This window comes from Sorex fumeus, unplaced genomic scaffold (assembly GCF_029834395.1).
Source record: "Sorex fumeus unplaced genomic scaffold, SorFum_2.1 ptg000015l, whole genome shotgun sequence".
Classification (NCBI taxonomy): Eukaryota; Metazoa; Chordata; class Mammalia; order Eulipotyphla; family Soricidae; genus Sorex; species Sorex fumeus.
Window position 1 is genome coordinate 18,709,792 of NW_026606072.1, and position 13,987 is coordinate 18,723,778.

The 13,987-nt window shown below is 36.5% G+C and overlaps 1 protein-coding gene across 1 annotated transcript in view; it reads right to left on the reverse strand.

The window, feature by feature from the left end:
- Positions 1–13,987, reverse strand: part of MTREX (Mtr4 exosome RNA helicase) — a 66,971-nt gene that overhangs the window by 4,420 nt on the left and 48,564 nt on the right. Inside the window, exons 23-25 of the mRNA XM_056112045.1 lie at positions 10,987–11,092; positions 9,253–9,309; positions 7,369–7,531 (exon numbers count right to left, since the gene is read on the reverse strand). Coding sequence (XP_055968020.1) covers positions 7,369–7,531; positions 9,253–9,309; positions 10,987–11,092 — 326 coding nt within the window. The remainder of the gene's footprint in view (positions 1–7,368; positions 7,532–9,252; positions 9,310–10,986; positions 11,093–13,987) is intronic.

Here is a 13,987-nt window from a genome sequence, read left to right on the forward strand (position 1 = left end):
TGCTCTTTTGTAATGGAATGGGGGGGGGGAGGGGACACAAAGTTAAGCCTTCCACCCTGTTTGACCCTCTGTATCCTTTATGGTCCCTAAAGCCCTGCCATGAGTGATCGCTGAGCATGGAGCCGTAAGTTCTAAGCACAGCTGGTATGGCCCCCAAACAACAACAAAAACAGCCAACAGTAAAAGGTTTCTGAATCTGCAACAACCAAAATTTAATTTAAAATCAAACATTACAAATCTGAGGTGTCTCTAATAGCTGGCCCATGGTGCACGTCTCAGGCCAAAAAAAAAAAAAAAAAAGAAAGAAAAAAGTGGGGAATGGTAAAAGTTCATGAACCCATGTTCTACATAAGAGGGGAGCTTATGCTCACCGAATCCTAAAAGGAATGGGGCACCTCTGCTCCAAAATCATCTTATAACAACCCCCTCACATTTCTCTAAGTAAATTTCTTTCAATAAAACTATCCTGCTTGAACAAAGCTCCTCCCCATACAGGGAGTTACTTTTTTCTCTACTTGCCAATAAACTTTTCTACTTTCAAAAAAAAAAAATCCTGCTTCACTTAAAAAAAATTCAATGCCAGTAGGAAGCTCTAGTCCTGATTCAAACTTAAGGTTCTGGATAGCATATATGTAATACCTTCTGTTTTAGAGTAACAACTTACAGACCTTTAATTTTATCTTTCAAGTTCTATAAATTCCAATCATTAGCATATCACCCAGAGTTTCACTGTAATACTTTTTTTTACTTAAGTAAATGCTGCTCTTATTTAAAAAAGTCGTAATTATATGAAAGTGTCACAAAAAAATCATTTATGGCTAGACAATTCTGTCAACAAAAAGTAACTCAAATATAAGCACCTCAAACTCAAATTTCCCAAAACATGAATTCTTAGGGACCGAAGAGATAGTACAGCATGGGTAAGGTACTTGCTTGGCTTGCAGAAAGTCAAAACCAGGTGTGATCCCTGGCACCCCACATGGTCCCCAAGCACTGGCAGAAGTGATTCTCAATTCCAAAGCCAGGAGTAAGCCCCGAGCACCAAACCACTGGCTGGGCCCCAAAGCAAAGCGAATTCATTAATTTAATCTCTTCTCTATTAGTCTATGAAAAACTTCACATTACTCATTTTTAGAAATAATTCCTATGCTTCCCGGGGACGTTGTGATAAATGAATAAAATAATCTAAATACAACCGAAGTTCAGTGTATGTTCTCTTTATTTGCTGTTTGTGCCCTCAATGGGTGGAAATGCTAGACCGCAATAATACCTTACAATGAATTTTAATTTAATGTTTTATCTGGAGAAAATTTAGGTGCAGACTAAAATTTAACCGTACAGTACTTTTAAAAAGAGAACAGAACAGCAGGCTGGACAGCAGGCTGGCACTTGCCTTGCACGTGCCTTGCATGCAGTGAACCGGGATCCAATCCCAGATACTCTGTACCGTCTGGGCTGGCCAGCAGATCTCTGAGCACTGCCGGCCTGGGCCCATAATAAAAAGGAACAGAACAGATCCTCACATATCACTTAGGTCTTGAAATGACTTTATAAAGTTTCTACTGAGGCATCTAGAGTTAGGTACCCTCTCAGATTATTTTGATTTTAAATGTGCACAATGAAAGCAACTAAAAGTGTCTTGATATTTCTACAAACTGGCTAATTCATGTTAATAACAAGAATCTGAGAAAGTTATCAGAGGCCAAACCACAGAAGTTGCTAAATAAGGTGCAAATGAAAGGAAATGTACACATTCAAAACAAGCATGCACTGCCACTGCACTTTCTATAAATGGTGTAACTCAATTTCTGGACAAATTGGTTCTAACGGTTTCAGATAACATGAAAACAATTAAGACAGAATTACACATAAAATGCCTATAGTTGTTGATCCTAAAGTCTTGTCAACATGGTCCACAAGCTGCCTGTATCTCATAAGCAATAATGAATAGGGAGCGATAAAAAATGTTAAGCAGTGAATTATTAGCGTATTTCTTACCTACTACAGTTCTCTCAAATTCAAGGTTCTCTTTATTCAGCTTTGAAAACCATTCTGCTTTATATCCTACCTGTAGTAGCAGAATCATGACCTAAGTTTTACATTCTGGTACTAACGGTTTTGATATGACATAGGGTCATATAACTGAATATAAGGTGGTGGCCAAAAAAGTTGGCAAAGTAAAAAGATCTTTTAATGCACAACGAATAAATCACTGTCACTGTCCTCCCGTTGTTCCACGGATTTGCTCGAGTGAGCCTAGTAACATTGTGAGACTTGTTACTGTGTTTGGCATATCGAATATGTCAAGGGTAGCTTGCCAGGCCGTGTGGGCAAGATACTCTTGGTAGCTTATAATGAACAAAAATTAATTCAAAACTAAGCACATAATGAACCCGAGGTGTTTCTGGCAGCCCTTGCCCATACTACATTTCTCAGGATCATGAGTGGAAAAAGTTTAAGCCCTGCTCTAGGCTAAGTGAAGCCAACTGGAAACAGAAATAAACTCACAAAACTAATGATTTACTACAATAATTTTTTCTTGTCAAAGTAGAAAGCTAAATTACTTTCTTACTAGTTACTGCTTTTTAGAAGAAATTGAGGTCCAGTACATTTAACATAATATATATCACTTTGACAATTTAAAAATGCATAATTCAGTGCAAGTTCCTTTTTTATACTTGGGCTGAAGCCACCATTCTGAAAAACACACATGAAGATACAATTCACACAGCATAAAATTAACCCTTTATAAGCTTGCACACAATTCAGTTGTTTTCAGTATATCTATAGTTGCACATTAATAATCACTAATTTTAAAATACCTTTACTGCCCCCAAAAGTAAACTAGACCCATAAAGTAGTAACCTCCATCCTCTCTCCTTTCTGGCCCATGCAACCATACTTGGTTTTTATGGGTTTGCCCATTCTGGACATTTCAGATAAATGGAATTCCACATCATGAGAACTCTGTATCTAGCTCTTTTTTACTTAGAACATGGGTGGGAAATATCTGCCCACAGGCTATAGAAAGCCCTTGGACTTCTTATAGTCTGAGAAAGATGGGAAAGACACGTGTTTCTCAAGTCTACCCATGACCCATCTCCCTGCACTGTATGACCTGTACATGATGTTATAAATATCCAATGACCTTTGGCAGAAAAAAAAAGTTCCCCAGACCCAACAATGAACTTTAATCTCTATGAAGTTCATTCCACATTTTAGCATAAATCAACATTTCGTTCCTTTTTCTAGATGAATACTCATATAAATAGAGCAAATTTCACTATTTACTCACTGAATGTTAGGGCTTACATGCTTTAAGGGGAATTTTAAAAGCATCAGGCTCATGTGGTTATCAAACAAAGGAGAATCATTCTCTAAAAGGGGTGGGGGGGACACGTCTGAATCGTACTTCTACCTTCAGCTTTGCAGCATTTCCCCCAAAGAGGTTACAGTTTATGCCCTTAAAATTAAGTGGTTTTTATGAGTTTGGTCTGAGATTAGGAAAACAAATATATTTTCCCACAATATTGACGTTTAGATGCCAACTTAGGTAGAACCCTTTTCATTTTTTCTTTTCTTTCCTTTTTTTTTTTTTTTTTTTTTTGCTTTCAGGCTACACCTGGATATGCCAGGGATGAGGTTCACACTCCCTGTAGTATGGATTGAACTTGCTCCCTGCATGCAATGCCCATGGAACTTTCTCTCCATTCCCAGAAGACTTTTGTGAAGGCAGAGACTGTTGCTCACATGTACCTAGCCTGTACCTATTTCTAACGAGTCTAATTTTTCATCAAATCAGTACCAGGTGCAAGTTCCTAAGGAGTATGAAAACTGCCAAAATTTAAGCAAAAACAATACTGCATTGCACTGTAGCACCGTCCTGTTTATCAGTTTGCTCAAGCGGGTACCAGTAGCGTCTCACAACAAATTGTGAGATTTGTTGTTACTGTTTTTGGCATATCGAATATGTCACGGGTAGCTTGCCAGGCTTTGCCGTGCAGGCAAGATACTCTCGGTAGTTTGCCTGGTTCTCTGAGAGGGGCAGAGGAATAGAACCCGTGTAGGCTGCGTGCAAGACCAACGCCCTACCCGCTCTCTATTGCTCCAGCCCAAGCGAAAACAATACACACAAAGAAATGTTACTCTATTATTAATACTATAAATATTTTTTAAAAAATCACTAAAAAATTCCTTTTCACATGATTAAAGAAGGGCAAAACAATGCTAGGGGAAAGGCATGAGGGAAGAGCATGGCAGAGTGTGGGAAGTACTACATAGCACTTTCTTTAAAAACCTGCAGCAAGCAAAAGTAGACACAGTCGTTAAGTGGTGATTAGTAATAGCTGTTGATGACATATGGCTTGGTGGAAAAAACAAGCCCTTCATGTCTGATGAAGACTGCAATACTGTTTTTGCACAGACAAATAAACAGTAGCAGACTCTGTCTGGGTACAAAGGATTTACTACGTGGATTAGTGAACTGAAACCCCTGCACTTTACCCATACAAATATACTTTTTGATTACCACATTAATTTGATCAAACTGAGAAAAAATTACATTCTCTCATTGTTTCAGGGTAATAACTGAGAAAGTAATTGTATAGTTTAAAAATTCCTCAAATGAGTTATAGTATAAAGTCTTCTCTTGTCTCAGACATGGTGTTAATCATTATAGTAAGGCCCAGTTAATATTTAATTAAAAAATATACCTAAATGACTTCCTTTTTTAAAAATATTTTTATTAGTGACACACCATGAGGTACAGTTATAGACTTACAAATTTTTGTGCTTAAATGACTTCTTATATCAAGTACCTCTGTTTTCTAATAAAAAGAAAATTTAAAATCTAATTAGAGGGGCCAGAGCAATCAATAACACAGCCGGAAGGGCATTTGCCTTGCACACGGCCGACCCAGGTTTGATTCCCAGCATCCCATATGGTCCCCCAAGCACTGCAAGGAGTAATTCCTGAAAGCCCTGAGCATCACCAGGTATGACCCAAAAAGAAAAAAAACTCATTAGAAACAAATATAGCATTGTACATTAAAAAAGTTCTGATGCTGATACTTTCTGCCTGTGAAGACAAATCACACTGCTTTGTATGCTAGAGATATAAGTGCAGTATATTCCAATTATGTAAAGCATGTACAATAATAAGATGAGGAAAGAATGAACATTCTGAAATGGAAAACTAAATAAAAACATGGTTAAAAAGAAGGTTGGTAAGGAGAGATGAACATAGTATATGGAAAAGAGAAATGACTTTTATGGTTTGGTTTTTGGGCCATATCTGGCAAAGCTCTGGGTTTCACATGGGGGCGGGGGCGCAGGAATCAAACTCCAATAAGGCCGCATGCAAAACAAGTGACAATATTATTCCCCTCTTTTCACACCCTCAACTGTTGCTGTAAAATTTAACTAGTAACTAACATAGTAACGTTTATAAATTTACCATTCCTACAGAAATAAATTTTCAATGGATGAAGATGATTTAGGAGTCTCTAGGTGATGCAAAATTTATGGATAAGATATTATAGTATTTAGATAATTTAGCCATCACGTGACATTAGTTACAAAGACTAGAATTCAAATATTAGCCTTGCCTTTGTGAGGCTCTGGGTTTGATCCCAAGAACCAATTCTGATTCAAGAATTTATATAATGAACAGTGACCCAGGATTCGGAAATGATACTATTAAAATAAAAACAAATTTTAGGTAAAGGACTATAACAACATACCAGTTAATCTGTAGATGTAGAAAGAATGAAAACCACTGCAACAAATGAGCAAAGAAACCATAAGAACATACTTAAGAATTCAATGTGTGAAAAAAGAAAAAAAACAAAGAATTCTATGTGTGGGGCCAGAATAATAGTACGGCGGGTAGAGCGTTATGCCTTGCATGAGGCTGACTCAGGTTTGATCCCCGGCATCCCATATGGTCCCCCGAGAATCACCAAAAGTAATTTCTGAGTGTTCAGGATTAACACCTGAACATCACCAAGTGTGACCCAAAAGCAAAGCAAAGCAAAAAAAAAAAAAAAAAAGAATTCAATATGCTAAAGACTTACATTACAAAGTTTTAGTATTTTGTCAGAAAAATTTTACCTATGCATCATAAAAAAATCATTGATATATAAGTGCAGTAATCTATTAGTCTAAAATATCAGCCATATTGAATTACAATATCACTTGTTTTCTCCCCAAAAAGATCTATAATCTATGGTACATGCCGTAAATATTCTTATAACATTCTCTAAAAGGTCTGATTTTTTTTTTCAGCTTTTTGTCTCACACCTAGCATGCTCAGGAATTAATCCTAGCTCTGCACTCAGGAATTACTCCTGGCGGTGCCTGGGGGACCATATGGGATGCTGGGAATTGAACCTGGGTTGGCCATGTGCAAGGCAATTGCCCTCCCTGCTGTGCTATTGCTCCAGCTCCTGTTTTTATTTTTAAGACTAATGAAAGAAAATCTAGCTCAGTTTAAAACAAACAACAAACAAACAAAAAAAAAACCATTATAAATATGTGAAACATTTTGAAGGGCTGGAGTGATAGCACAGCGGTAGGGCGTTTGCCTTGCACATGGCCAGCGCAGTCAACCTGGGTTCGATTTTTCCACCCCTCTCAGAGAGCCCAGCAAGCTACTGAGAGTATCTCGCCTGCATGGCATAGCGTGGCAAACTCCCTGTGACATACTCGATATGCCAAACACAGTAACAAGTCTCACAGTGGAGACGTTACTCATGCCTGCTCAAGCAAATCGATGAATAACGGGAGGAGAGTGCTACAGTACAGTGCTTTGTAATGAAGAACACCTGTAATTACAATCTTTACTTCTTACAACTTATAATTACTTGTATATTTCCTTTGCCCTTATTCTTTTAAAATTTCTTTTCTGTTAACATTTATTTTCCAATCTCTTAAATTTCTGCTGAAGTAATATTCTAACTAAAGTCCAATTTGTTGTTAGAAATGCCATGACAGACTGTATTTTCAGTTCTATGATTCAGTGGAATTATATTGTAAAAGTCATTTAATTCTACCAAAAACAAATCCAAAAAGAGAAATACACAAATATAAAATTGCCGGGATAGGATAACCTGTTATGTAACTGCAGACACTGACACAGAATAACAAACTCGTACCTTTAAGAATTTATAATGTGCTTATTAAAAGGATTTGAGGTGAATAATTTTTCTCTACAGAAGGAAAAGATTACTTTTTCTACTGTGAATTTAATCATTGTTCTTGTTTAGTTACAATAACATAAGAATATTTTTCTCTCTACACAAGGAAATATGTAAAGAGAAGTAGATCTCACATCAGAAATAGGCGAATGAAAACAAAATTTCATCATACCTTCAAAGACATCTGTCATTTTGCAGATATGAGCAAAAGTAGCTCCTGTTGCCCAAGTATAAACTACATCCATTAGGTGAGGCTTAAAAGAGCTTAGATAACTTTCCTCATCAATTTCCAATTTGGCTTCTGCTGAAACTTTTGCAATTCTTTTAGCACATTCCTTCGAAGACAGAGAGAAACTTTAGTTTTCTTGTTTATGAACCCCTATATACTTCTGTCAATAGGTCTCCGAGTCAATATTCCACAATGCCCCATGTTCATTCTAGAAGTATGCCTGCAATCTGAACATTCTGGTTCTAGGAAGCCAAAGTGCCTGTTCCACTGCTTAGCGATCAAGCGTTCCCTGTTACATTAAAGCAGTTAACTAAGAAACCAGAATCAAGGTCATTATTTTAACTTCTTTTCCTACAAAAAAACCCTAACTCAAAACTATTCAAGGGTAGCATTTCATCTTTAATCATTCCATTAACAAAATAAAGAAATTAATGACATACTTAGTAAAAGTATAAATCCAATGGCAAAATGTTTCCCCCCATAACTACCCTACTAGGGTGCTGTATCTGTTGGTAGATGGACTATTTCTGACTCTGCTCGGGAATATGGTGTTATGGATTCAAACCAGGGTGGGCAAGATGTAAGGCAAGTATCTAACACCCTGTACTCTCACTCTCTCTGGCACCCCTAATACTTTAAAAAAAAAAAAAACCCTTAATTTTCTCCTCAAAGTGAGAAATTTAGATTCACTTTTTACTTTGTAATCTAAAAATTAAAAATCCTAGATCTGTAAAGACTTCCTGAGTAAATCAAAGTTTCAATTTCTTACTGATCCTAGGGGTAAATGTTCATGGAAGGGTCCTTTTCAATCCTCTCATAATATCTTACAGTTCGTATTTCCCTGTCTTTCTAATGTAGAAAGGTAGATAAAATTAGGTTATCTAAAGAAAATAGCAAAAACAACACATTGTTATGATAAGCTAAAGGTGGCTTTGGGAATCCAGATAATTTCTTAAAACAAAACTTAAAACTTTTAAACTAAAAAGGAAAACTATACTAAAAAAATAAATAAGCAAAGGGCTGAAAAAAGCATGCAGGAATAAAGTCACTTGCCTGGCATGCAGCCAGCCTACCTAGGTTTAATCCCCAGCAGGACTTATGATTTCCTGACCACCACCCAAAGTAACACCTGAGCAGTCGGGTGTGGCCCCCATCCAAAAAACAAAACTGCTCCCCCCCACCCCCCAAACAAAACCCCAAGAAATTTGAATCCAAGTTCCTCAACATGCTATTCTTCATACCTTGGAAATGTCACAGGCAATGAATTATTGCTAGTCTAAATAGATAATGCAGGGTTAACTCTGCAATCACATTAATTCTTACAATTTACTACATGGGTATGTGAGAATACTTAATTATTAAAATAAATACCACAGAGGCTGGAGAAACAGTACAGTGTATAAGGCATAAGCCCTGCATGTGGCTGGCCCAGGACAATTCCCAGCACCACAGAGCCTCCCGAGAATCCCTAGATACTTAAAGTGCCCCAATACCACTATGTGGTGGCCCTGAAAGATCCTGAGCACCAATAGGGTACCTCAAGTAATCCCCAGCACATCCTTGAGCCCTCAGATTGAACAAATGACCCAACTGTTGGCAAAGAATCTCTGGGAGTGGCCTCTACCTGGGACCCCTGGAGCACTGCTTTGAGAGCTATCCCCTACAATCCACCCACCATAAGGCTATTAAAACAGCATTAAATGACATGACTAACATCAAGATATATTTATTCATTAACAAAGCTGTGTATGAATAAAATACTATAATCAAACTGTCAAATAATTTTTACCTACAATTAATGAAATTTGCAGTTCAAAGAATTCTTACCTGCATTTGACGAAGTGGTCCTGCTAACTGCTCTGTCAATTTGGGCATCTCACTTGACTGAAAAAGAAAATGAAAATAAGACGAAAAACTCCTAATTTAAGTTGCACTATATATCTGCTTTAAAAGTTTTCTTTATGTTATCCCATTAATATCAAGTCATATGACTTTAGCTATTAAAATTAAGGATTTATAAATGTTTACTAAAGTTTACCACTGCTTTCATCCTAAATTCTAATACTCTTATTGTTTTTAAAAAAATTTACAGTTAAATTTCTAAAATGTACTAAACTAGTACACTGTGACCAAAACTGAAACTGAGGGAGAGCAAATATAAACATACTAGTTTATTTATAGAAACATTGTTATAAATTATTTTATCATAATGTGATTTTGAAAGTTTTGGCTTCCGGGCAAATCCTAAATGTCAAGAAAATGAAAATCTGGAATAAACAATATTAAAAATAATGTCCATAATTTTTATTTTACCCAGATATTTCTAGCTCTCTTGACAAGCAGAGAATAGTTAACTTTCTAGTAGGGGTCGAAGAGACAGTACAGGGGAAAGGCACATGCCCTGACTGTAGCTGGCTCTGATTAGATCCCTCACAGCACACATATTCCAGGCCTCCGGAGGTGCAGTTCTGGAGGTCCCAAGTATACTGAGATGGCCTGGGTACTGCCTAGCACTGCAGGGCCCCCACAGCACAGCATCCTCAGGTCCTCGGCATACCCAGAAAGGGAGTACTACAGAAAAAAAAGTTTATTCTAGTTTATTCTCCACCCAAAAAAAGTTTATTCTGAGTTTCATTGTTTGCAAAATTGCCCTTCCTAGTAGTGAAAAGCCAGTGACTTTCTTAATTAGAACATTAGAAATGTTAAAACTACTAAAATATCAGTTTTATAGTGAAAAAAGATGACAAGACTGCTAAATCTTTTATATGTACCTGCTCAGGGTCAAGAGTTATATACCACTTTTACTTTCTCTCTGCTAGTTGTTTGTAAAAGGCACTGGTGCTAATTAGTTGCATTAAGCTAATTATGATTCTACCAATACTCTTCCACCAGGAATGTGCAGTTTGTTCTCTCATCTCTCCTTTGAGTCTCAAAATTCTATCAGTGAGGTCTAATCCTCCTAAGTCCATCCACATAACAATTTTTTCTCAGGAGTAAGCCCTGAGCACAACTGGGTGTGACCCCCCAAAAAAACCCAAAAATAGAAATTAGTATCAGATTAATTTATCAAGTAGACTTATTTTTTTAACAAGTACCCGAATATATTTACTCTGATTTCTGGCTAAAAACATTCTTTTTAAAGTATCATCAAGGGTTGAAGTAAATAGTATTCCAGGAGAGCTCAGGGGTCCACAGAGTGGCAGGTATCAAACTTGGGCCTCCTCCAAAGTCACCGAGTAATAGTTTCCAGCCTCTTAACTTAATTACCTAATACCATTTTTCTATGTTTAAACTTGCACTTATTTCTAATTAACATATATGCATCCATGTAATTGCAAGTAACCTTTTTTAATTAAAAAAGTTGTATGAAGACAAGAGATAGCTCACGTGGTAGAGTACACGTTTAGCATGCCTGAAGCCCTAAGTTTGATCCCCAGCACTACATCCATACATTCCAGATGGGGCCTTTATTTAAACAAACCTGCAACAGTATTAAATAACATGTCCATTAAGAAATTAAAAATTTTTAATCCATTAAAATTAAGAATTTAATTAACTCACATTCTCTTGAAACACAAAACAGCTGAGTAGTGCTGTTGCCTGCTCAGCAGACAGGTCATTAAAAAGGCCATTAAACATCATCTCAGTTAGGAGGAGCTCATCAGCACTATACCACCACAAAAAAAAAAAGTCAGAATATAAAAATACACATATGTACTCATTCATCCTAAACATGTAGTTTTTAATAAAATACATCACTAGACCATAATGAAAAATCAGTGAGAAGTGAAAAGTACTAACTAGCAAAGAAGATCACAGTCCTTACATTTATTACTACATAAAAAATAAATGTAAAACACACTTCATATTAAGGCCCCATTCTAGCAAATACCAAATCCTACACATTCAAATAAAGAACCATTCTTCCCACCCCCAAATGGTGATGGTCTTTTAAAGGTTGTTATTTGTTTTCTTTACATATGCCTGCAATAAGATTGGGAGAATTCAGATCAGCTGAATTCTCTACCTTGAGTGAGTACTGAATCAATAGTGAATAGAGTGTGAACAGAGTGATAGTACAGCAGGTAGGGCATTTGCCTTGAACACAGCAGACCAGGGTTCAATCCCCAGCATCCTATGTCCCCTAAACACTGTGAGAGCAGACCCACCATTATTCCTGAGAAATAACCCCTGAGCATCTCCAGAATTGACCCAAAAAGCCAAAATAAGTATATAAAAGTTTTTTTAAGTGGCCGCCATCCTCCAGAGGTCACTGGACAGTCAGGATTGGGCCTGCAAGTGATGAGAAATGCAGGGCCTGGAGGGATGGCGGTGGAGCTGGCCCTTTCCTCCCTGCCCCAAAGCGATCCCAAGTCGCCGCCCACACACGGCCTCTCTGGCTCCTGATCAAGCTGCTTAAAGGCCATGATCCAAGAGACTCAGGAACAAATCTCAGAACCCAGCAGGTTTTGGCTGAAATCCCTCCAGATTTAATGGTTAAAATTGCAGAATCCCAAAATTGCACGGTCACTACTGTGGACACGCAACATCATATGTTATTCATAACCAGCAATAGAAAACAAATTGTCTACTGTTGCCTTTTCAGCAGATCTGAGTGTTGGGGTAAAATCCCTAATAATAATGGTGGGTCTGGTGTCGAATTATTGAATGCAATCAAAGAGAGAGTGTAATGTGAAAATCATCTGCCCAACAGGTAGGGGGAGGGTGTGGAATGGGGGGGGGGACTGGGGTTTTTGGTGGAAAATGGGCACTGGTGAAGGGACAGGTGTTTCATTGTATGACTGAGACTTAAACACGAAAGCTTTGTAACTGCTCTCATAGTGATTCAATAAATAAAATTATAAAAAAGGGAAAAAATTTTTAAGTGTGTACAGTGTGGATAGTGGTTGTGTTTAATAATAAATCTAGTCATGGCTGGGTCTTAATTCAGAATAATTAAGAAAAGTAATAAGTCGATTTTAGAGAAAATAATGTATTTTGATATGTACCAGTACCTCTATGAACAGACCTCTATGAACAGAAACTGCATTTTAGGTCATAGTTTCCATTCTTCAATGACTACACGTATTCTAGCTACATGTAACAAATTAATTTCTATATTCATTTATTATTACAAAGAAATAATTTTCATAATTATTTTTGGCATAGTAGACTAACAGTGCAGTCTAGATTTAATCTTAGGTAAATGATTAAGACTTCTATTTTTATGTTTTTTTACTATATCAGGAAAGTTGAGCTTTATCACAGACAAATTTGGCTACAATGACTTAAAACGTTATCTTGTGTTAAGTAATTTCTAGATGTCTGTTTCAATGTCAAATGTTTAAGATGTTTGTATGTAAGGAGTCATTGTGGTTTTTTCTCTAAGATTGAGCTACTATCTTTACTTGGTAAGACCCACTATTTCTGTTAGGAAGGTTAATTTTTCTTGCCTTATAGTTGAGCTACTTGGTTTGACAAGGCTCAGTAGAAACTTGGTGTGAAATCAAATATTTTCTCTCACATTCAATCATGCCCCTGTAACGGCCACATATACAAGAAAATGTCTTCAATTTTTGTTTTACCTGAACTTTGATATTGGTCAAAAATTTTGTATTGACAACAAAAACGACAACTTCTCAGAGTAAGTAGAATAAATATTGTCATGATAGAGAATTTGCTATATAGAAAGTTTTAATTGAGTATGTTATTACATATAAGCATTAAATTCTCAAATATTTCTTAACCTCAGAATGAGCCTAAATTTACTCTGCTTGGCTCTCTACACATGGCACTTGACAGTACAGATACAGATATAGCATTTCGGTGTATGAGACATATGTGGTAAATGTGTTATTATCTTCATTATTCACATCCTTTTCTATTGCTTGGCTGTAATTTTTGTAAAGATAAATTATGTTTCTATGTGTATTTATTTGTGGTGTATTTTTAGAAGCCAAACTCCCTTGTTTTGCTTTCTTTTCAGAATCTTAAAACTAATTATGTAAAAAAATAAAAAAATTCCCAGTACTCTCTAGCATTTGACTTTTTAACTTGTTTAATATGTTACTGGGTTTTTGTGCCATTGCCAAACTTAAAAAAAAAGTACTGTGCTGGTGTAAAAAAAAAGACATTTTCTTGAATTAGTATTTAACAATTAAAGTTAAAGAGACTTCATCAAAGATTTTGCATTTTGGCTCTTCTAAGTGAAAAAATATATATGGTATAACCTTCTGTAATAGCAAGAGGCAATTACTGCCCTCTTTTGGTGGCCAAGAATAGTTCTATTTTCTAGTCTCTCAGGCACTGGAGTGATATCTCAATTAGATGATTAAGAAAAAACTAGAAATAAAGCTTCACCATGAATATCTGAAACCACGTACATATAAAGTTTGCAGTTCTCTCAACTTGCAGAATTGTCTTTTATGACTCTCAAGAATAATGCTTAAAATTATGGCTATTGTGAACAAAATAGTGAACAATTAAGGTTAAGTTGAACAAAAGCAAAAAACTCTCATTCTATGATGCCAATCATATGAGACCTGCGTCAGACTCATTCATC